The 20,012-nt window shown below is 49.3% G+C and overlaps 2 protein-coding genes across 6 annotated transcripts in view; one reads left to right on the top strand and one right to left on the bottom strand.

Moving 5' to 3' along the window:
- The window catches only part of RFFL (ring finger and FYVE like domain containing E3 ubiquitin protein ligase), a 29,576-nt gene extending 25,869 nt beyond the window's left edge, over positions 1-3,707 (top strand). For 2 of the 3 annotated variants that reach the window (XM_062507179.1, XM_062507180.1), the window contains 2 exons: positions 617-682; positions 1,182-3,707. In XM_062507179.1, coding sequence (XP_062363163.1) covers positions 617-682; positions 1,182-1,363 — 248 coding nt within the window. In that variant the 3' untranslated portion in view covers positions 1,364-3,707. The remainder of the gene's footprint in view (positions 1-616; positions 683-1,181) is intronic. The other variant, XM_062507181.1, reaches the window with a different exon arrangement.
- Positions 3,708-3,971: 264 nt separating this feature from the next.
- Positions 3,972-17,643, bottom strand: LIG3 (DNA ligase 3). Of its 3 annotated transcripts, none has more exons than XM_062507138.1 (20): positions 17,538-17,643; positions 16,701-17,248; positions 16,099-16,215; positions 15,030-15,227; positions 14,524-14,675; positions 13,455-13,621; positions 12,738-12,815; positions 12,481-12,649; positions 11,383-11,538; positions 10,803-10,934; positions 9,943-10,022; positions 9,454-9,541; positions 8,561-8,638; positions 8,203-8,326; positions 7,719-7,861; positions 6,886-6,960; positions 6,171-6,317; positions 4,973-5,147; positions 4,603-4,694; positions 3,972-4,482 (listed from the first exon to the last, which is right to left on the bottom strand). In XM_062507138.1, the coding sequence occupies exons 2-20, from the start codon at positions 17,236-17,238 to the stop codon at positions 4,246-4,248; spliced, it is 2,946 nt and encodes a 981-aa protein (XP_062363122.1). In that variant the 5' UTR covers positions 17,239-17,248; positions 17,538-17,643; the 3' UTR covers positions 3,972-4,245. The 3 variants fall into 3 exon arrangements, with proteins under 3 accessions (XP_062363122.1, XP_062363123.1, XP_062363121.1); XM_062507139.1 differs by having other exon boundaries at positions 3,972-4,479; XM_062507137.1 differs by having other exon boundaries at positions 3,972-4,694.
- Positions 17,644-20,012: the final 2,369 nt, after the last annotated feature.

The raw sequence follows: 20,012 nt of genomic DNA, 5'->3' as shown, positions 1-20,012 counted from the left end.
AGGTGGCTGTGAGGGGACACAGGTGTATAGAGAATATATCTGGCTTGATTTTCCAGGTGCCAGTTGGCACTAGGAGAGGATTTCTTTAAAAAGACGTGTATTTGTAAATTACAAGATAAACTTACTTTTACACTTGGACTTCATGCGTTTGTTTCTCAGTGCTGTCCAAAGCAGTGTTGTTTTCTTAAACACGTTTCTCTAGGCTTTGCCTTCTATGGATGATCCAAGATTAAGACAGCAGCTTTGGGGTTATATTCTTTCATTATCTTGTGCTTTTGATGGAGTTTGTCATTTTCTTTCACTCGCTGTGTCTGCGTCCAGCCACTTGGTGGTTGTATAACAGCAGAGGAACTGGCACAAGGGGCTGCTGCAGGTGCAGCACTGGGAAGCCAAACTCTGTCTTAAAAATGGAGACATCCCTTTGGATCCCTTATCTCTGTGAAGCTTTAACTGTTCTGTAAGTTCAGTGTGGGAGAGTTTCATGTCAGTTTTTGAACCTGACAAGAGCCCAGTCAGAGCCCAGCCTAAGCCTCCCATGGTGATCAGCAAAAAGCAGTTTTGGTTTAGTAACTCCCTCAAGGTTTTTAGCCCCTACCTGGTATTACTTCTCTCCCAGCTTTTCAGAGTCTCACCAAATCCCTCTCTTCTTCTGTTGCAGTTTTGGACACTGACGATCAAACTGGTGAGTGAGATCCTTAATCATGGAGTTGTTTGTTGGGAAAAACCCTCCAAGATCCAGTCCCACCAGCACTGCCAAGGCCACCCCTAAGCCACGTCCCCAAGTGCCACATCTAAATGGCTTTTAAACACTGCCCCCCCCCCAGGGTTGTTCATGCCATCATTGCCTTGAGCAGCCTCTTCCAGAGCTTGACAACCCTTTTGAAAATGGGTATCAGGAAAAAGTTGTATCTAAACCTCCCTGGTACACCTTGAGGTCATTTCTTCTTGTGCTGTTACTTGGGAAGAGAGAGCCATGTCGCTTCATTTGCCTCATCGCTGAGAATTTCAGTGGTCCTTGTTTACTGTGGAAAAGCTAAAACTTGTGCTGCTTGCCAGCTGATGGAGCAGCCACGAGGGGAATTCCTTCGCAGACCTTGTCCTTTAGGGAATCCCTTCAGCAGGGACTGCACAAACCCACCCCTCCCTCTGCGTGACCCATCCGTGCTCTCCTGTCCCCCCAGGTGCCGCTGGGCCCCCCAGCACCGAGGACAACCTGTGCAGGATCTGCATGGATGCTCCCACCGACTGCGTGCTGCTGGAGTGCGGGCACATGGTGACGTGCACCAAGTGCGGGAAGCGCATGAGCGAGTGCCCCATCTGCCGCCAGTACGTGATCAGGGCCGTGCACGTCTTCAGGACCTAGAGGTGCTCTGGGCTCGGGGCTGCTGTGCCTTAAAGCCTCGGTGCTCTTAGGGAAAGGGCCAACATCCCTGCCAGCAGTCACCTTGGAGGATAGCACGGACCCTGCTGCGAGGGAGGGAAGGAGAAGCCTGGGGAAAGCTGCTCTGCTCAAGCCATGCCCGACCCTGCTCGTCCCACATCGTGCTTTACACCGCAGTGCCTGGACTCCTTGGAGCTCGTTGCCAGCAATCATTAATCACCTCCATCCCAGGATCATTTGAGGACAGATGGATGCCCAGCTTTCCGCCAGGACGATCAGCTCCAGAGGCTTTGTGTATTTTCCTCTGAATAATAAAAATGAACTGGGGTCTCAAAAAGTGTCCTTTGTTTTGCTGCTCAGGCTACGCCCAGCAACAGCTTGATTTTTGAAGATGAAAATGTCACCGTGCTTGTTAATTTTACTTTTATTTTTAATTTAATGTAAAATTGTTATGCTTGCAGGACAGGCGGACTGCACCTGCTTTCCCTAATTCCAGCCTAGTGCAATCGTGGAAAAATGTGTAAGTTTGTATCAAGGTTGTCTTTGTATTATTGACAAGTGTCAGGGAGGGAGGCTGGGAAGGCACAGCCTTGCCCTCAGTGCTGGGTTTTTGTTTCTGTGCCACAGGGAGGTTTCTGTTGTGATTTTGTCAACTTTCCCTTCACAGTTCATGCCGAGGTGGGGCTCAAACTGAACTGCCCTCACGTGCTGAGGGAGTTACCAACCCAAGGCTTGAGTGTTCCCCAGGGTTTAGTGAGGAGGCCACAGAGCTGCAGAGTAGCGAGGACTCCTCTGCTACACAATCGTATTTAAGTACGTGTGATTTTTTTTTTTTTTTTTTTTTTTGAGAAGGGAATCATGGAAGAAAGCCTTTATCTCCCTTAGATCCGTGAGGGTTCTCCGCTGCAGATCAGCTTTCCCCCATCCTCCCCAGGGCTGTTTTACAGTTCTGTTACCTTCCACTGCTCATCAAAAGCAATTTTGTCCTCTCTGCTGGTGAGGGTGGGGAGAGAGGCTGTGGCTGACCCCTGGCAGCTCTCCTGGGCAGTGTGTTCAGCTGGAAGGGACTTGCTGGAGAGCTCTGGCAGTTCCTGCTGGAGGTGATTGGAACTGCTGTATTTTCCCCTCAAGCATCCAGGTCAGCCACACTTCAGCCTCCTGCTGCCCCAAGTGTCCATCACTGTGGACTTGTGCCTCATTCCAGGGCAGCTGTGAGGCCGAGACCCCCCCTGCAGCTTTGCTGGCTGCTCTGGGGAGAGGGGGTGGCTCTGTGCTCCAGCCTGGCTGCCAGCAGAGAACAGCACAAAGCCCCTCACAGCTCCTGGGGCACTGGGCTGCAGCTGCAGGGACAGCACCAAAGCTCCTGTGCAGGGGCAGTGATGTCAACAGGACGCTCAGCCTCTGGGTTCTGAACAGGGACACATCCAGGAGCAGTAGCTCAGCTGCACGGAGTGCAGGGTCTGGGCTCTGGGAGCTGCAGCCAAAACAGCACCCGAGATGAGAAATCCATGGCTCAGGTGGCAGCAGGAGAGAGCCATGGATTTCTCACTGAGGTGGTCTCACAACTCCACAAAACTGCAGCTGCTACAGTTCACTGAACTCAGCATTCTGAGTTCTACCTCTGGCCCAGGTCAGGCTCTCCTCTAATCTTTAAGGTTTAACAGATCTGGGATGAGAACAAACTGAACAAGTCAGTGCATCGGGACAGAAAAAAAGGGCAGGTAAGAAGTGACTCTGTTTGCTCTGGAGAGGGCACAGGGACCTCAAAGAGCTGCAGGGATACACAACATTCAGAACAGCCTCATGGAGGAAATTCACTGTGAAAATTCACATTGTCATATTTTTCAGTAACTCAGGGCTGGGGGAATTTAGCAGGAAGACGATTCCCCTATGGATAGATGTATTTTTCCTTGTAGAGAGGGTAGGCTTATTTTCTACAGCCGTTAAACCAAGCTGCAGCTCAATGCCTGAAATTTTAGGGATGAGATCTACCCCCTCTCTGACTCCAGAATGTGCTTTGTGAAGGGAGGACTCTTCTTGTTTCCCTTGTAAAAATGGATTCTCTACTTATGGATACGAGTGAGTTTTTTTTAAAGGAAAATCAAAACCTGGAGAAAACTGACTAATGATCCAAAGGAATATAATGTTCTGAACTAATAAAGTAAATGGAAATATTTATGTGGTTTATGTACACTGTACATTGTTTAAAGTTTTAAAAGTTAATATTCTACTTGAAAGGTCATGTTATTCACTATTAAATCCTCTGGTACTACGACAGTTAAACTTACTAGTTTTGGTACAGAAGTTTGGTTTATAATTTTATAATAAAGTTGAAATATGATTTAGTTAATTTTGTTTCTGACTGTTACAAGCAGAGAGATCCTACAGCTACTGCTGCACCACAGCCAAAAATTGGGATCCCAGGTGCTTACATGTTATTAGTGGGGAGGGGTACAGAGGACTTGGAGGGGGAAAAAATTACCTGACAACACAAATGACCTTGGCACCACAGCCAAGAATCCCATGGAGCTGCTGGTCTGTTTTCCAGAACAGGAAGAGAACCTTTGGAAAGTAAGTCCTGACAGCAAAGGAGAAGCTGCTTCAGTTTTATTTATCTATAAAAATACCCAAACTTTAAAAACCCAAGGATACTAAACCAGCACCTGGATAAGGGCACTGGTCTACAGTATGGGCAGCAGTGATGTTTCTTCAGAGAACTTTTGAAATTCATTCCACAGGGTTGCTCTGGATCCCTGTAGCTACTTCCGAGGGCATTTCCTGTCTCTCCACACCTCCACGGAGGAATCTCTATGAATCTGCACCTCCCTCTTCCCCCCCGTTCTGTGCCAGCACTGCCCCCTCTGCTAGCACGGGGCCACCAGCCTGCGCTTCCGGATGCACTCCCAGATCCACCTGGGAGAGACCCTCTGTGCCCCGGGGTTGTCCTCAATGTCCCCAATGACGTGGGTGGCCGAGGCCGTGTCGAACTCTGCCACCAGGTCCCCGTCAAAGGCGATGAAGTAGCGGCGGATTCGGGCAAAATCCTTCACCGAGGGCGCCAGGTAGAGCTTCACCCCCGTGAAAATGTCCAGCAGCGGCTGCTGAGGGGGAAGGAGAAGCAGAGCTCGGGCACAAACGTTCCTTGGAGTGAAGTGAACAAACAACGATGGCCTCAGGCTCCCCCACCCCGCCCTGGGTGCTGGCCTGGCCCCTGACTGTACCTTCTTTCCATTGTCCTCCATCTCGGATGCTTTTCTCTTCTCCCCTCGTTTCTCCTCGGATTTCTGAGGGGACCCGATGATTCCTTTGCTCTCTAAAAACAAAGATTTGGCTCGTGCATGTGCTCTGTCCAGATACTGGTCGTGTATTAATGGTGGGGGAAGAGAGTAAGAGCCGAAGGGAAAAAGTCTCCTCCCCTCTTTCTGGAAAATCCTTGGGCCAAACCAAGGATCTGAACAGCTCTGCCCATTATCCCTGAGATCCATGTGAAGAGTGGGATCATCTGACAGATGACAAGGACCCAGGAGCCAGCCTGCCCCAAGCACAGAGGACACAGCCCCAGGCTCCTTCCTGAAAGCATCATCATCTTACCTTCTGCCTTCTGGGCTTTTGCAGGTGACTTGCTTGGAGGACTCTTAATACTGCTGTGAGGTGTGGAAGACCTGGAATTCCCATCATTCTCTCCACTGCTGCCAGCTGTGGACTCATCTTCCTCCCCAGCTGTAACACTGAAATCAGCCTTCTCCTTGGAGAGCTGGTACAGCTCCTGCCCAGCAGAAACAGCACTCATCATATCTGGCACTGCACACGAGCTGTGATGCAGAGACCGCTCTGGTTTTCTCCCCCCTGAAGTGTTTGCTCAAAAGCTTTTTCTTCCTGCATCTCCCTGCAGTCATTTTCCTGTCTGTCCCAGCTCCCTGCATCCCACCCTTCTCCTGGCATTAAGGGAAGCCCCACAGGGAGGAGCAAAAGCCACATCCAACATCATCTGCTTCAGAGCAAGAGCCTGATTCACCAGAGCCTGAAGGATGAGCAGTGCCCAGTGTGGGGCAGGCCCATCTGCAGAGGGGTTTGTTCCTCTCTCCTCCCCACAGGGAGTCTGGCAGGCCCTGGGGGCAGCAGCACTCCTACTTTCCATGGCACAGGCTGCCCTGGCAGCCCCAAACTGCAGCACCTCCCCTGGGCACAGAGCTCCCCACTGCCAGGGCTGGCACCAGGCTCCTTCCCCCTCAGCACAGGAGGGTGAGGGGTGGCTGCAGCCTAGGGGGTCCTGGCCCCTGTGCCCCAGGATAGCCACAGGCACTTCCCAAATGCCTCTCCCAGTCTCAGCAACTCACAGGAAACTGAGTGAGCGTGGAGAGAATAAAGGTCTGCCCAAGGAGGTGATGGAGTCACCATCCCTGGATGGGTTTAAAAGCCTGGACGTGGCACTCAGTGCCGTGGTTCAGTTGCTGAGGAGGTGTTAGGTCACAGGTCGGACTTGATCTCAGAAAGGTCTTTTCCAACAGACTTCATTTCTGGTCACCTCTGAGGAAGGCAATTCCTCACCCTGTCACTAGAGCTGATGGAACCAACTGCCAGCAGAGACTTCTCTGACAGGGCACAACTACACAACAGCTCGAGGGACCTGAGAGGCCTCCACAGCAGAACAATCCAGCCCGAGCCTGGCAAGAAGGGAAAACGGAAGGTGCCCTGACAGGCAGCAGGTGCCCCTGACAGGCAGCAGGTGCCCTCAGTGCACGCCCTGACGTGCCTCTGAAGCACAGGCTGGTGCCAGAAGCTGCCCTACCTTGAGCTGCTGCAGGTTGGTGGCAGTCTGCCAGTCCTTGTCGTGGCGGATGCGGGTGCAGCGCGGGAAGCGGATGGAGATCCCGTCCGCAGTGTGCGCCTCGGCCCTGGAGAACTCGGCCCCGGTGATCTCCCACACTGGGGCTTTCTGAACACACAGCGAGGAAGCCACGTCACATTGCTGCGCTCGCTCAGGAGCCACATGGAAGTGTCTCACCCCGCTCACTCTCCACCCCAGCACAGCTCCATAGGCACAAACTGACCTCCCTGCTCACCTTCCTTAGAAAAACCTTTTTCACTAAGCCAGAGATCCTTCACTAACACAAAATGCCAATTTCTAAGTAACACCTCCTTCAGGCATACAGAGAACACTGACACATTCCCTACAACAACAGCAACTCTTGGGTTGCAGTTCTGTTTCAACCCTTTCAAGCCAGATTTCTCCTATCTCAAATTTAAAGTAAGCTCACTTGTGGGAAGGGATTTAATGCACAAGAATATTTCCCAAAACTGCTGCAGGTGTGATTTCTTCATGAAGCTCTTAGCCTCATATGCACCTGCAAGATTGAGAGATAAAAACTTGTGCTTAATTTCCCGTTCCAAGTATGGAGATTTATTTTGCAACAGAGACAACTTCTAAGTTGTCATTCTAAAGGATTTACAGAAAACTGCAGAAGAAGGGCTGGGAAATGTTAAATGTTTATCAGAGCACCTACCTTTGGATCTGGGACAATGAAGTCTGGGTAGTAGATTTTGTTAATTTTTAGCCACCTTGGAATTTTACTAGGATCCTATTAATTAAAAGCACAAAATTAAAATCACTGACACTTATCATCATATATAAACCTAATTCTACAACAGAAGCTGCTGAAACACAACCTAGAAGTAGATTAGCATAGAGGTATTACATTGCCTTTGCAGGGATGGAACTTGCACTGATCTGCAGCTGTTTCTCTCACCTAAAAAATCACAAATCTTGCCTCAATTCCTGTCATTCTCTGTGTGAAATAAGAACAGTTGCTCCAATTGTGATTCATGTAAAATTACCCACATTTTTTGGGATTCTACAATCTTGATACAAATGGCCTTCAGGATGTCAAGATAACATCAAAATTCAGCTCTCTGTTTATTTGTCCTGTCTTGAAAAGCAAGATAAATCACTCACAGAAATCTTAACTACAAGCCCAGGTTATGAAGCCACCAGACCAGAGAGTCTGACCAAGCACTTCCCTCCCACAGCCCCATCTAGTGACTGCCTTTGCCAATCACAAGCTGTCCAAAAATCCAGATTAAAAATTGGTAATCTTCCCAACAGAACTCTGTCCTAGCAGGAAACAGATGGTGCCTGGCTTCCCACTCAGTGTCTGGGTACAGATCCCAGGCAGTGCCTCCTCCAGGAGCTGGCTGCTCTGACACCTCACTTGTGTCAAGTGGTTGATGTGCTTTAACTCTGAGTCATTCCTGGCAGGGCACTTCCACCCTGCAGTGAAGCAGCACCTCAAGGGCAGCTGAGCCCTTTGCTGAGCATCCCTTGGCTCCCCTCTCTCACCTTGCTGATCTTCACCATGTCCAGCTCCGTCTGCAGACGTGCCAGGGTGGCATCATCATGGCCACCAGAGCACTTGGTCACCGTGCACCACTTCTCACTCTTGGGGTCGTAGCAGCCCATGAGGAAGATGGACATCATCCCACCTGCACAGAGACAGCAGGGGCCACACCTTCCTCAGGACAAACCGCAGCTTTTCAGAGCCTAAACCCTTCTGTATCTTTGGGAGTCAAAGGAGTTTGGGCTTGCGATGGTTGCAGGGCCACTCACAAAGCTGAACCAGAGCCCCTGCACTGTGTAACAGCCCAGCCCAACACCTGCAGCTCTGCTGTGCCAACCAACCCACAGCAAATCCACAGCAAGGACATGATGGGCTGCAGGAGATAATCACTGCTCCAGCCACCCTCATTCTGGAGGCCTGGAACAGGAAAACCTTGGCAGTTCCATGGACTGACAGATCTTTGACTGAAGCCAACTCCAGACCTACCTTTACTGCCTTGTCCATAGAAAGCCCCCAGCACCACCAGGTCAGCTGTGTCAGCCATTGCCCCCTCGTTGAGATAATCCTTCTTCACCTTCAGCCAGTGGCGTTTCCCTGGTTCATAGTTCCCCTGTGCAAAGGCAGGCAGAGCCCCCTCAGAGACATCCCCTGCTGGGCAGCAGCTCCTCAGACAGCCCTGGCCTTTACCCAGTGCAGCAGCTCATGAGCACAGCAGGAGGAGCAGCACTGAAAGGAACCCAGAGATGTTTCTAGAATGCTCAGTGTGTGATTCTGCCTCAGAGCTGGCTCTGTTGTCATTCCCAAATTCCCAGCTCACACCAATACATAGTGAATGGGAACTTGCCTTTAAATCTTTCAGCACCAGCCCTTCCAGCCCCTCCCGGATGACTCGGGTGATCATGTCTGCCAGATCTGAAGCTTTCTGCAAAGGAGAGGGATCATGGTTAGCTCAGGACTGTAAAAAGGCCTGAGGTCTTCAGGCATTTTGTTTGGAGCAGTGGTGCATTAAACCCAAAGCACCTGCAGAGGGAGGAACAGGTAATTTCATGATACTTTTCCAAGGAGAATCCTGGACATTGTTCTCTTTGCTGCACAGCCAGTGACTATGCTGGGAATATGTCCCCAGAAGAGAAGGTGTGTCTGGTTAAAAAATACCCCTCAGATGTGGCTGCCCCACTGGCTGTGCCCCAGTATGTCAGATTTCCTCAGCCAACACTTGCAGCTTCCTTATCCAACTGCCTTGGGACCTGTCAACCTTCCTCTGCCCAAAATGTCCAAGCCAAGGTGCCACAAAAATCAGAAGCAATGGGGAAAAATAATGGGATATCAGGCTTCTGCATAATAAAAATCTCAGCATGCTGCTGCCTAAATGCAGGTTTTAGCAGCTAGAATGTCTCAGGGCTGTGTGACACTTGAAGTTTGGGAAGTGGCAGAGTCTGGCTCCCTTCAATCACAGCACTGCAGTGCACAGCACAGAATAAGTGACAACAGGGTTTAGCTCCTCCTAACGGGGTCTGAGTGACAATGGCTAGAAAATCAACAACAAGCAGGTATGCAAGTTAAGATTATACTGAAGGGGTTGGGGCCAGGAAAAGATGGGAATACAATGTTGAGCTCAAGAAGTCTTGCACACAGAGCAGGAGAACCATTCTGCCAGGGTGAATTTGCAGAGTTAATCATAAAAAAGCCAAGTGGTGGAGGAGCAGGGTTAGGGGTGTAAGGGCACACTGGACTCACTGTGACATGTTTCATCTCTGAGAACAGGATTCTGTTGGGGATCTCCACCATGTTGTCGTGGAGGAACTTGCGCCGTTCACACAGAGGCCTAGAGCAGGGCATGGAGAATGAGGGACAAGCAGAAATTCCAGCAGGAACATTGAAAAAAGCTGTTCAAGTCATTAAATCATTCATCCTAGGGACTTCTAGAGAGGACAACTAGTTCTTACTTTCCTCCAGGAAGTGATAAAATGGAAATTCCAGTGTTAACAGTGTGTTTAGAGGACATCAGATGAGCAGCTGGGATGCAGCTAATCTCAGTATTGGAGAGCAACAGGAGCTCCACAAGGAAACTCCTTGGCACAGCAAGGTCCCTCCCACACTGCCCTGATTTCCCAGCGAAGGGCCAGTCTGACAGCCCAGCTGAACTGGTCTGTCTGCATTAGTGGGGTTTTCCAGGCAAGTTCATCCTGGGAAACCAGCCCAGGCACTCTCCCCTGCCACACACACCTGTCCATCAGGCTGACATCGTTGAAGTAGATGCAGTCAAACACAAACAGGCAAACGTTGGCATCCTGGAAAGCAGCTTTCTGAAATACAATTAACAGAATTCTGTAGTCACAGCAAATAGTTTTAGCAAAGTAATAAAAGGATGGATTTTTATCTCTGTAATATCTAGGTATGATAGACTCATGCCTCTTCTAAAAGAAGCATTCTGAGAATTAAGATTTACACTGAATGTGTCCAAGCACAAGCTAAGAAGATAAAATTGTTAATTTCCTAGGAATGGGAAATAATGCTAAAAATATTAATGGCTTTGGGCAATGCAACATTTGTCACTACTGCTGCAAAAAACTCACCACATTTCTACAGACAGCAGATTAATGGCTACTTTTAACTTAAGCACTTCTAGTTTCATTTTCATTTTCCTGTCCTCTCCCTCACCCCCATTCAGTCTAGACACAAACACTACATAAAACTCACATGGAATAATCACTGCATCCCTGAGGTCTCCCAGGCTGCCATACATTGCTCAAGCCATGAGAAGCAATGACAGAATTGCAAGATTTTCCAAAGATTTTTTTTAGTCTTATTGCAATATTTATTTAAAATTAGTATTTTAATATTAGTATTTTGAGACTCAGTTCTGTTAATGTTCTGCCAGTGATCAATAGGTTAATATCAAATCTACTGTATTAGAGCAGTAGCTTTTCAATATCAGCCTTCTCAATAATCTTTATTTTTTCTTTCCCAGATGCTCTAAAAAGCACCAGAGGTCTTAAATTATCCTGTGATAACAGACTGTGTTTATGTCAGCAGAGTAACAGCCTCCAAACACACAAAAAAAATATATTGAATTATATTTTTACCTTGTGCACACCAAGAGTCCCAAAAGGAAGTGGCTTGCCAGTTTTATTGTCAATCAGGAGAACTTCTGAATCCAGGATCATGCTTTGCCCACCAGGGAAAGCCTGGGGGATGAAATCCTTAAAATGGGCTACCTTGGGAAAAGAAAAAAATTTAAAAAAAAAAAGAAAAAAAGAAAAATAACTGTCTGAAAGGAGGGGTTCACTCCAATGCAGATGTTTTTCTTTACAAGTATCTGAGGCACATGTGGCACATCAGCATTTCTATGGTACCCACAGCAGTCTACAAATAGAAAAATGAGGCTTTAATAAACAGCACCAAATCACCCAACTGACACCAAGGCTCCCAAAACGCAGTGCAGAGGATTCTACAGCACACAGATGAAATTTCATTTCAAGCTCTTAATGTGCACCAGAATTAAATTATTACAGTTGCAAATGTTGCTTTTCCACATTCAACACATCTATATAAATTAGGAATGAGTCTACAAGAGAAGGAATCCCTCCTTGCCTGTAGAAGGAAACTACTGGGAATGCAGTGGAGGAGCTGGCACGAGGGGTGAGGCAGTGCCCAGGTGCTTACTTTGTGGGGGAGCACAGGTTTGAGGCTCCTGCTGAAGTAGCTGAAGTGATCCCCGTTCTTGTGCACCTGCACGCGCTCGCCGTCGTACTTGATCTCGGCGTACATCCCGTTGGGACACTTCTTCATGGCATACTCAATGGACTTGCAGGCCTCAGCCTGGGGGACACAGTGCCAAACACTCAGGTGACACATGGGAAATAAAGCTTCTCTTACCTAAGTTAATGAGTGAGCTAAAATGAATCTCCTTGTTGAGATTTTTGTCCAAACCTCTGTTAGCGAGTCCAAGTGTTCCTTAATTATTCACTTAGAATCATCTGCATATGCCCAGATAATTACAGCTTTTCAGTGCTCATCCCCTCCAAATGCTTTCAAATGTGCACTGTGCCTTCTGTAGGAGTGTGCTCAGCCCAGAAGTAAATATTTAACTCTGCTTTGTTCACACAAAAAGCCACGCTTATTTGAACTCTAATCCACTGGAAAGCCTATACTGCTTCCAGAGAAAGGATCAACTTCTGCAATGGCAGCAAACAAATACAAAAGACTGAGAGCAAGGCAAGGTTTTAGCTTAGAAGTGGCACTAAAGGTGCAGGTACTGAGTATATTGAATACTTGGCCTGGTGGTAGAAGATGCTTTCTAAACTGGCATTCAGTAACACTGAGCCCTGCAGAGCCAGCCCAGAGTGCACAGCCACCGCCCTGGCTCCTGTCCCTCCCAGAGTGCACAGCCACCGCCCTGGCTCTTGTCCCTCCCAGAGTGCACAGCCACCGCCCTGGCTCCTGTCCCTCCCAGACTGCACAGCCACCGCCCTGGCTCTTGTCCCTCCCAGAGTGCACAGCCATAGCCCTGGCTCCTGTCCCTCCCAGAGTGCACAGCCACCGCCCTGGCTCCTGTCCCTCCCAGAGTGCACAGCCACCGCCCTGGCTCCTGTCCCTCCCAGACTGCACAGCCACCGCCCTGGCTCCTGTCCCTCCCAGACTGCACAGCCACCGCCCTGGCTCCTGTCCCTCCCAGAGCGCACAGCCACCGCCCTGGCTCCTGTCCCTCCCAGCTGGAGGTCTCTGCTCCGTGCCTGGCTGCCAGGAGGGGACCCAACCTACCAGCATGGGCTGCACTGGGGTCATGAGTGAGGCCTGCACGCTCAGGGTTCTCTTCAGCCCCGGCACCTTCTCGGCCTCCTGCTGGTTCTGCAGCACCCTCTCCACCACGTCCTGCAGGTTCCGTGAGGCCTTGAACGCCTCGTAGGCGTTGGGATCCAGAGCATCCAGGCTGCATTGAGAGAGGGGGAACACTGATCAGCCTCAGGTCTGCTGCTGCTGCCTCAGGAAAGGAGCTTTTCTGCATTCCTGTCACTTACACGTGCTTTGCTCCAGCGTTCATTTTCAAGTCATGCTTAATTAGCCTGATGATGCACTTCAAGTCATTGCCCGTACACCTGAAGAAGAGAAGATTCAGCTAAGGTGTGAACTCAACAATTTTCCAGCTGAAAAGAAGAAACTCATCCAGGTCTCTTTAAAAAAAAAGGCCCTCCCTTTGCAGAGGGTTTAAACAAAACTGAGGACATGTGATGACAGTGACACCTCGGAGGCACAAGGGAATATCCAAAAGGCTTTCCAGCATCTTTGTGCCAACATTAACTTTGCCTCAGTGTTGATGAACCTTCCAAAATTTACTTAATTAATGCATCAAGAGTAACTGATCGGAAAATCCTCAGCCTCGGATCAACACAAACTGAGCCAGACCAAGAATCTTTGTCTAAATTATTTGAAGGCTTTTCCCAACATCCTTAAGGATAGAAGTTTAATTAACAGCTAAACACCATCAGGGTATTACTACAAATCCTTTGTTTGATTGGCGTGTCCTTACAGGCAGGGACAAAGTGCTCTGGCATGAACAAGAGCCATAAATGTTCTCCATTGCTGTCAAGGTGTCTCAAACACACCACAAACAGCAGCTCACAGATGCTAATTAAGTTCAGTCTCAGCGCCACATGATTAATTTTTCACCTACTCCAGCTTGTAGAGAACCACTCCAGTGTTTGGGCAAACCTTCAGAGGCTGATTCCTTCCCTCACCTGCGACTGATCTGCTGCAGGACACTCTGCTGGTCATCCTCCTTGGTGAGTTTGGACAGCTGGATGAGGAATTCATCGACCTCCTGGATGGTCAGGAGGCTCTTGGCTGCTGGGGGACACGTCTTGCTCTGCTCAAAGAAAATCCGTACGGTCTCGGAAACATCTCCCTGTCTCCAAAAACAAAAGCAGGGTGTGGATGAGAGGCATGGCCAGAGAATGGGGGATTCTGCCACTGGGGATTCTGCATGGCTCCAGTGAGGATAAAGGACAGGAGTGATGCTGGGATTGCATGAAGAAATTGGAATTGAACACTTAAGGAAGCTGCCACGACACATAAGGGTGCTCAGCTGTTTAATTTGCCAAGAAAGGTAATTAAGAGTACCAGCATCATCTCACGGCTCTACTTTTCACTGCTGCAGCAGCACAGACCCTTTATTTCCTCAGGATGAATCCACTTGTAAATCCAAGGATGTGGGACAGGCTAGTGATGTCACTAGAAGGCAGTACACAGCAAGGTAATGAACAGAGGTGAAGGAATTACCTTTATTATCTAATTCACCCCTTTTCTGCACCTTGCAGTGAATCAAAGGGTGCAGTCAATCACCAGCTCCTGTGCACAGGGACTCAATGCAAAACTGAGCACTTGCAATTGTAGCAGCTTAATTGTATCAAACAACTGCAGCTGCCAGTGACAGCTCTGTTAATTGAATCCCAGGTTTTGATATGTGATGGTACAAAAAGAATAATATAAATCAGTTCTGTAGGAATATGTCAGACAAAGGAGTTTAGACAAACAGATGCAGCCCACCTCGCCTAGATAATTTTAGTCTTGCTTTCTAAAGCTTTGCCAGGTGAATTCTGATCCTGCTTTCTGCTCAAGCATGATTTTCTACAGGTTCCAGATGACAGAAAATGCTATGAAAACAGCTAAAGCCATGGAAAACCAAAATAAATCACCATCTCCCATTCCAACAGTCAAGCTAAGCAATAAAAAACCTAAACCATGACAGAATTTCCATAAGTGAAGGGCTGAACAGCAGAAATTAAGAGAGCTGCTATGTGCACTCACCTGCTCCAGGTCCCGGACCATTTCTTCTTGGTTGCAGTTAAAAATCCTGCTGAACAGCTTGACAATCTGCTTATCATTCAAGTTGTAAACTATTTTAATGACACCTGGTAACAGCATCTTAATAGTCAGGTATATATCACCATGAAAACCATCTGGGAGTTTAAAAAAAAAAAAAAAAAAAAAAAAAGCACATTATAACAGGATTTCTTTTCATGTCCAGGCTCTGGTTGCTTGTGTCCATTTGCACAACCCTGGGGATAAAACCAACAGCTGGGGCTTGGAATTCAATTTGCCTCTAAATTTGGCACCTACAACACCTGAGCGAGACATTTTTGTCTGAATTTGCTATTTAAAGAGTTCATTTTTCAAAGATTACCTCCACAGTTCAGAAATCACCAGAGCACCAGGCTAGAACCATGGAACAATTAGATTTTAATGTCACATTTCCTTTTGGGATCAGACTTTGAAGCTGATTCTGAGAGGGCTGAGAATTGCAGGCTGCATACCTCCTGCAGATCCCTTCCTGAGGAAGTCCTGGATGATCTGAGTTTTCACATTGTAGCTTGGCTTCTCAGCCACCATGGCACAGAGCTTGCGGAATTCCCGCAGCAGGCAGTCCTTGTGCTTGGGATCACACCTGGCTGCAGACAGGCTGGCCTTCTGGGCAGAGTTTGCAGGGGCATCTTCTGAATTCTTTGGCTTGGCTGCATCAAGCACATCACAAGTTGTTTTTTTTTTTTAACAACATGGAGTCAATGTTGAAATTGCCTCTGCCTGGCAAGATGGGAACAATCCCAGCGTGCTGGCAAAGCTTCAGAGCTAAAATTTATGACTTTTATAAAAAACTTCCAACTATTTTTACCCTTCACATTACACCAGCATTTCCTAGATCTTAATTCTACCAGAAAAATATGATTAAACCATGGTTAAAAGTAATTTCTCCTTCCAGATGCCTCTCTTTTATTAATTTTTTCTACTTTATATTGCCCTTCACAGCAAAATGTTTCCCTAAGGTAATTTCTAAAATAGGGGATTATGTCCCCTATCCTTTTGACATCCCCTTTTGTCCCCTAAGACCAATCCCCCAAAGGAGGTGATGTCTGGCTTTGTTGTGGATCTGGGCAGTCTGGAGCTCCAGGTAGGTGTCAGGTCAGTCAGAGATTACAGATGGACTGTCCTGCTGGCAGCTGCTCCTCAGGACAAGTTTTCCTTTCCATGAACATAACTGAGAATCCTTCAGTGGTTATTTCCAGGTTTTGAGCTCCACATGGGATAACTTTAGCCTACACCTTCAGTTTGACTGGAATGAGCCAATGGATGCAGGGAGTTGGAGTCAGCCTGACCACGTGGATCATAGAAGAACCTTTTTGTTTCCTTGGGAAATCTGGAAATTCAAGCATCTTTCAAGATGCTCTTTCAAGATTGACAGCCTAAGAAAGCACTGACAGCTTTTGACAAACAAAAATTAAAAATCAACTATAGATAAAAACCTACTGACCTAAGCCAAGCTAAAACACCTCTTGATATTGAGATTAAAAGAAACTCATTTCCCAGAACCAGTTTCTTAATTCTTACCAGTGAATCCAGAGAATTTCTTTGGTGGATCTTTTGTGGTCAGCTGTCCTGTGGCTGTGAGTTTTGCTTGGACTATAACTTTTTTCTTCGGGGTACCTCCAGTCTTTGAATTGGCTTCTGGAAAGCAGAAAGGTTCAAAGAAGCAGTCAGGAATAATCTCATACATCCCCCACCATATTATGTAGCTCACAAAGCAAAAAGCCTTAAAAGAAATGGGAATTGGAGGAGAAAAAAAACCCTGGATGTCTTTCAGATAACAAAAGATAGAAGAATATGCAACTTATTAGAGATCACAGAAAAAAGTGGAACTGGAAAATAACTGATGCTTCCTCATGGGTTTTAATTGCCTATGAATTAAAGCACCTAGGCCTTGTCCAAAATCAGATGTGACAAATGAATCAACGAGTGTCACTGTAAAAATTACCATTTCTTCCCTTTCCTACAGGGCTGAGACAGGGATTGGAGCAGCACCACACACGGTGTTCCTAAGCCACATAAATAACTCCGTGAGGATTTCACGGCAAAGGCACAGCTGGGTGACAATGTCTATTATAACTTGAAAATAAGGGGGAAAATGACCCTGGCACTGCCTCGTGCCTCACCTGAGATGTGCTTGTTGATTATTTCTTTCTCCTCATCCTGCAGCTCTTCCCATCCCTCCAAGTCTGTGATGTCTTCGATTTTCTTGGTGGTGGCTCGGGCCTTGTCCAGCTTCTCAAAGATGCACTTGACATGGTACCACTCCTTCATGTCCCCTCCGGACTCGGTGAAAGGATTGGGAACAATCTTCCCAATGCGCACCATCCCCTTCACGATCTTCTCCTTGCACTTCTTGCAGCCCGCGGTGCCTCGCTTGGCATAGTCCACACAATACCGCTGCTCTGCCATGTCCTCTGCAGCCGTGCAGGCTGAGCGCAGCCAGCCGCCCAAAAGTAGGGAGAGAGGAAAAGCAGCACCGCGCTGCTTTGGGGATAGCACGGAGACAGGCTGGAAGAGCAGCTGGCACCAGCAACCGAGGCTGACTCCGGCAGAGTAGGAGAGCGGTCTGGGCAAGGGGAGCTGCGGGCGAGGGCAGAACAGCGCAGCGCTCCTGACGAGAGCGCGGGCAGCGTGTGACAGCGTCCTGCCTCCCGTGGGCATCCAGTCCGTGCTGAGGGTGTTGTTGAGACAGAGGGAACACTGAGCACCCTCAGTCCACCGGGACCCCCTCAGCGGCCCCAGCCCTCAGCACCCGCTCCGCAGCGGCCTCCATCGACCCCGCTCCGCTGCCCCACACGCCGGCCCCTCACAGCCCCCTCCTCGCTCCCAGGCCCTCTCCCGTCCCTTCTTCCCTCACGCCCCAGTCTCGCCCTGAGGCCGCTTTCCCGCCTTGCTCGCCCCGGCCCAACCACCGGCTCCCGCCTCCGCCGCAGGCCTCATGCCGGCCCTCCACTGCTCACCAAGCTCCTCACGGTACCGCCATCCCGCTCCGTGCGGGCCCCCGGGACCACCCCAGCCCCTCAGGCCGGGGCCGCCGCCGCCTCAGCCACCACCGGGACACGAGCGCGCCCGCTCGGCTTCCGTAGAGCCGCGCGCGCGCGCCGCACCAGGCCCCGCCCCTTCCGGCCCGAACTGCGGCCAAGGGAGCGGGCACGCTCAGGCCACGCCCCCTCAGCCCGTCTCGCCCCGCCCCCAGCACGCGCCGGGGGCGTTTTGCTGAGGCTGAGGCGGCAGAGGGACGGTGCCCGAGGGGAGGGAGGATCCGTGCCCTGGGGTGGCACCGGGACAGCGCCTGGGGCAATGGAGCGTTTGTGCCCTGTGATGGCACCTGGTTTACACCCTGAGGCACTGGGGGTTCTGCCCTCAGTGGTACCAGCCCCGTGCACCGAGGTGATGGTTGTCCCCACCACACGGGTGACTCCACTGCAGCCCTGTGCCTGGTGTCCCCTGAGGTGATGTATTCCTGACCTCTCAAAGTTGGCTTTTCCTGAGCACTACACCAAGCTGGGGCGGGTGTGAGGGGATGCCTTATTCCTGGCTGCACCACACTGGCTCACCAGGAGTGCAGGGCTGCATTAACACGGCTTTGAGGTGCTGTTGGATCACCTGGCCAGAGAAATGGTCCCTCCAAGAGTTCTCACACCGTGTTTGTGCAGAGCCACTGCCTTATCCCCAGCCTCATGAAGTTGCCCCTTCAGGAGTGCTGTGCCGTGTTGGTGTAGGTTTGAGATGCTGCCATGTCACCTGGGCCCACAGTACCTGCACAGGCCTGAGGTACTGCCTTATAACCTCCTGAAACTGTCCCTCGCACTGTGTTTGTGTGGGTCTGAGGTGCTGCTGTATCACCCCAGGCTCCTGAGAGCAGCCCTTCATCCCAGTACAGGTGGACACACACCTGCAGTACAGCTGTTGGCTTTCTGCTGGTGGCAGCCCCCCCTGTTCCTCTGATGGAAGTACTGTTGTGCTGTGCCAGGATGCTGCTGAGGAGGCTGGATTGGATGCAGTACACAGCTCCACTGGATTCCTGCCTTCATCCATGGAAAGGATGCTGTGCTGGTTGACAAGGCCAAGTCTTTGACCTGCTTTGCTGTACCTCAAAGGCAGAGTATGAGATAAAAGGTGTAGAGTTTGCTTCCCCAGCCACATATCTGTCTTTCTGCTGTCCTCCAGCTGGTTGCAAAGCAAGCTACAGACAGTCTTCCTCTTCTTCCCAAACAAACAAATCATGCTGTTTGGAGCTGGGAGTGAGTGTAACAACTGTGCCTGGTCACAAAACTGGGATCTGGCTGTGAACAGACAGTCTGCATTCATCTGCAATATTTTACATTGCGATATTTTCTCTAAGACAATGCATTCAGTCCATGATCTCAGGATGAAAATGCACCTTCCTGTCTCTCATGGCCCAGAAATGGAGGAAACCCCAAAACCAAAGAGAGAAAAAAGCTCCCCCAGCCAAATCCAACTAGGAGCTTTGAGTCACAGAAGAGGAATTGCAGAGGGATTCAGAGAGGTCTTCCTGCTGTGGACTTTATGTGGAAGGCACCCAGACCACCATGCTCCAGATTTGTGGCTGAGTGCATTCAGCTCCAAGACCATGCATTTGGCAGACTTGGACTAAAATTTTAATATGTGAGTATAATGTGATTTGGATTTTAGTAGTTCAGATTGCTTTGAGAAATGCTTTACAGAACCAGCAGTGATTGGGTGCAACAGTTTGTATCAAAACTGGGATTTTAGAGGGGAAGAAAACAATAAAACCCAGGTAGAGATGAGGTGTTCAGATGCTGTGATGTGAAGATGTGCAGAGTTCAGAGAGAGCTTGATGGGAGCAAGAGTTCATGACCCCATGGTGAGAGCTCTCACTCACTGAACCTGTGAGGAAAGGCAAGGGCTGGCACTGCAGCACATCATTATCAGATTTAAATAAGGCAGCTGAGCAATCTGGTGGGATCTGCTTCCCTAACGCTGTCTAAAAGTCAGCTAAATGAGCTAAACTAGGCACAGTCTTCAGTCGGTAGAGAAACAGAGTTTCAGAGGCCTCAGTGAGGGTGAGATGAATTGCTCCTGGCTCTTTTCAGCCTGGAGGGGGGTTGGATGGCAGCAAGGTGAAGGGAGTGGGAGGCTGCCCCTCTGCAGAGTGGTGCAGGGGCTGGAGATTGATGACCAAGCAGTGAGAGATGCAGCGACCACAGGCAGGTGGCAGAAGGCTGCCACGAGAAACTGGGAGGTTTAGATAAATCTCCACTGTGAGAAACACACACAACTGCTGTTTGGTTGTTTCAGATAGGTCTGGGAACAACAGCAGCAAAGCTGGTGCACTCTTAATGCCAGCTCTTCTCCTCTTGAGCAGTAGATGGAGACTCTGCAGCCTGGAGCATTAATTTTGCTGATTTTCTACTGTGGCTCCAAAGGAATTGATGGAAAGTTGTAACTTG

Source organism: Cinclus cinclus, chromosome 22, assembly GCF_963662255.1.
Source record: "Cinclus cinclus chromosome 22, bCinCin1.1, whole genome shotgun sequence".
NCBI lineage: Eukaryota > Metazoa > Chordata > Aves > Passeriformes > Cinclidae > Cinclus > Cinclus cinclus.
Note: the sequence above shows the minus strand (reverse complement) of the source record. Positions and strands in the feature narration are given on the sequence as shown.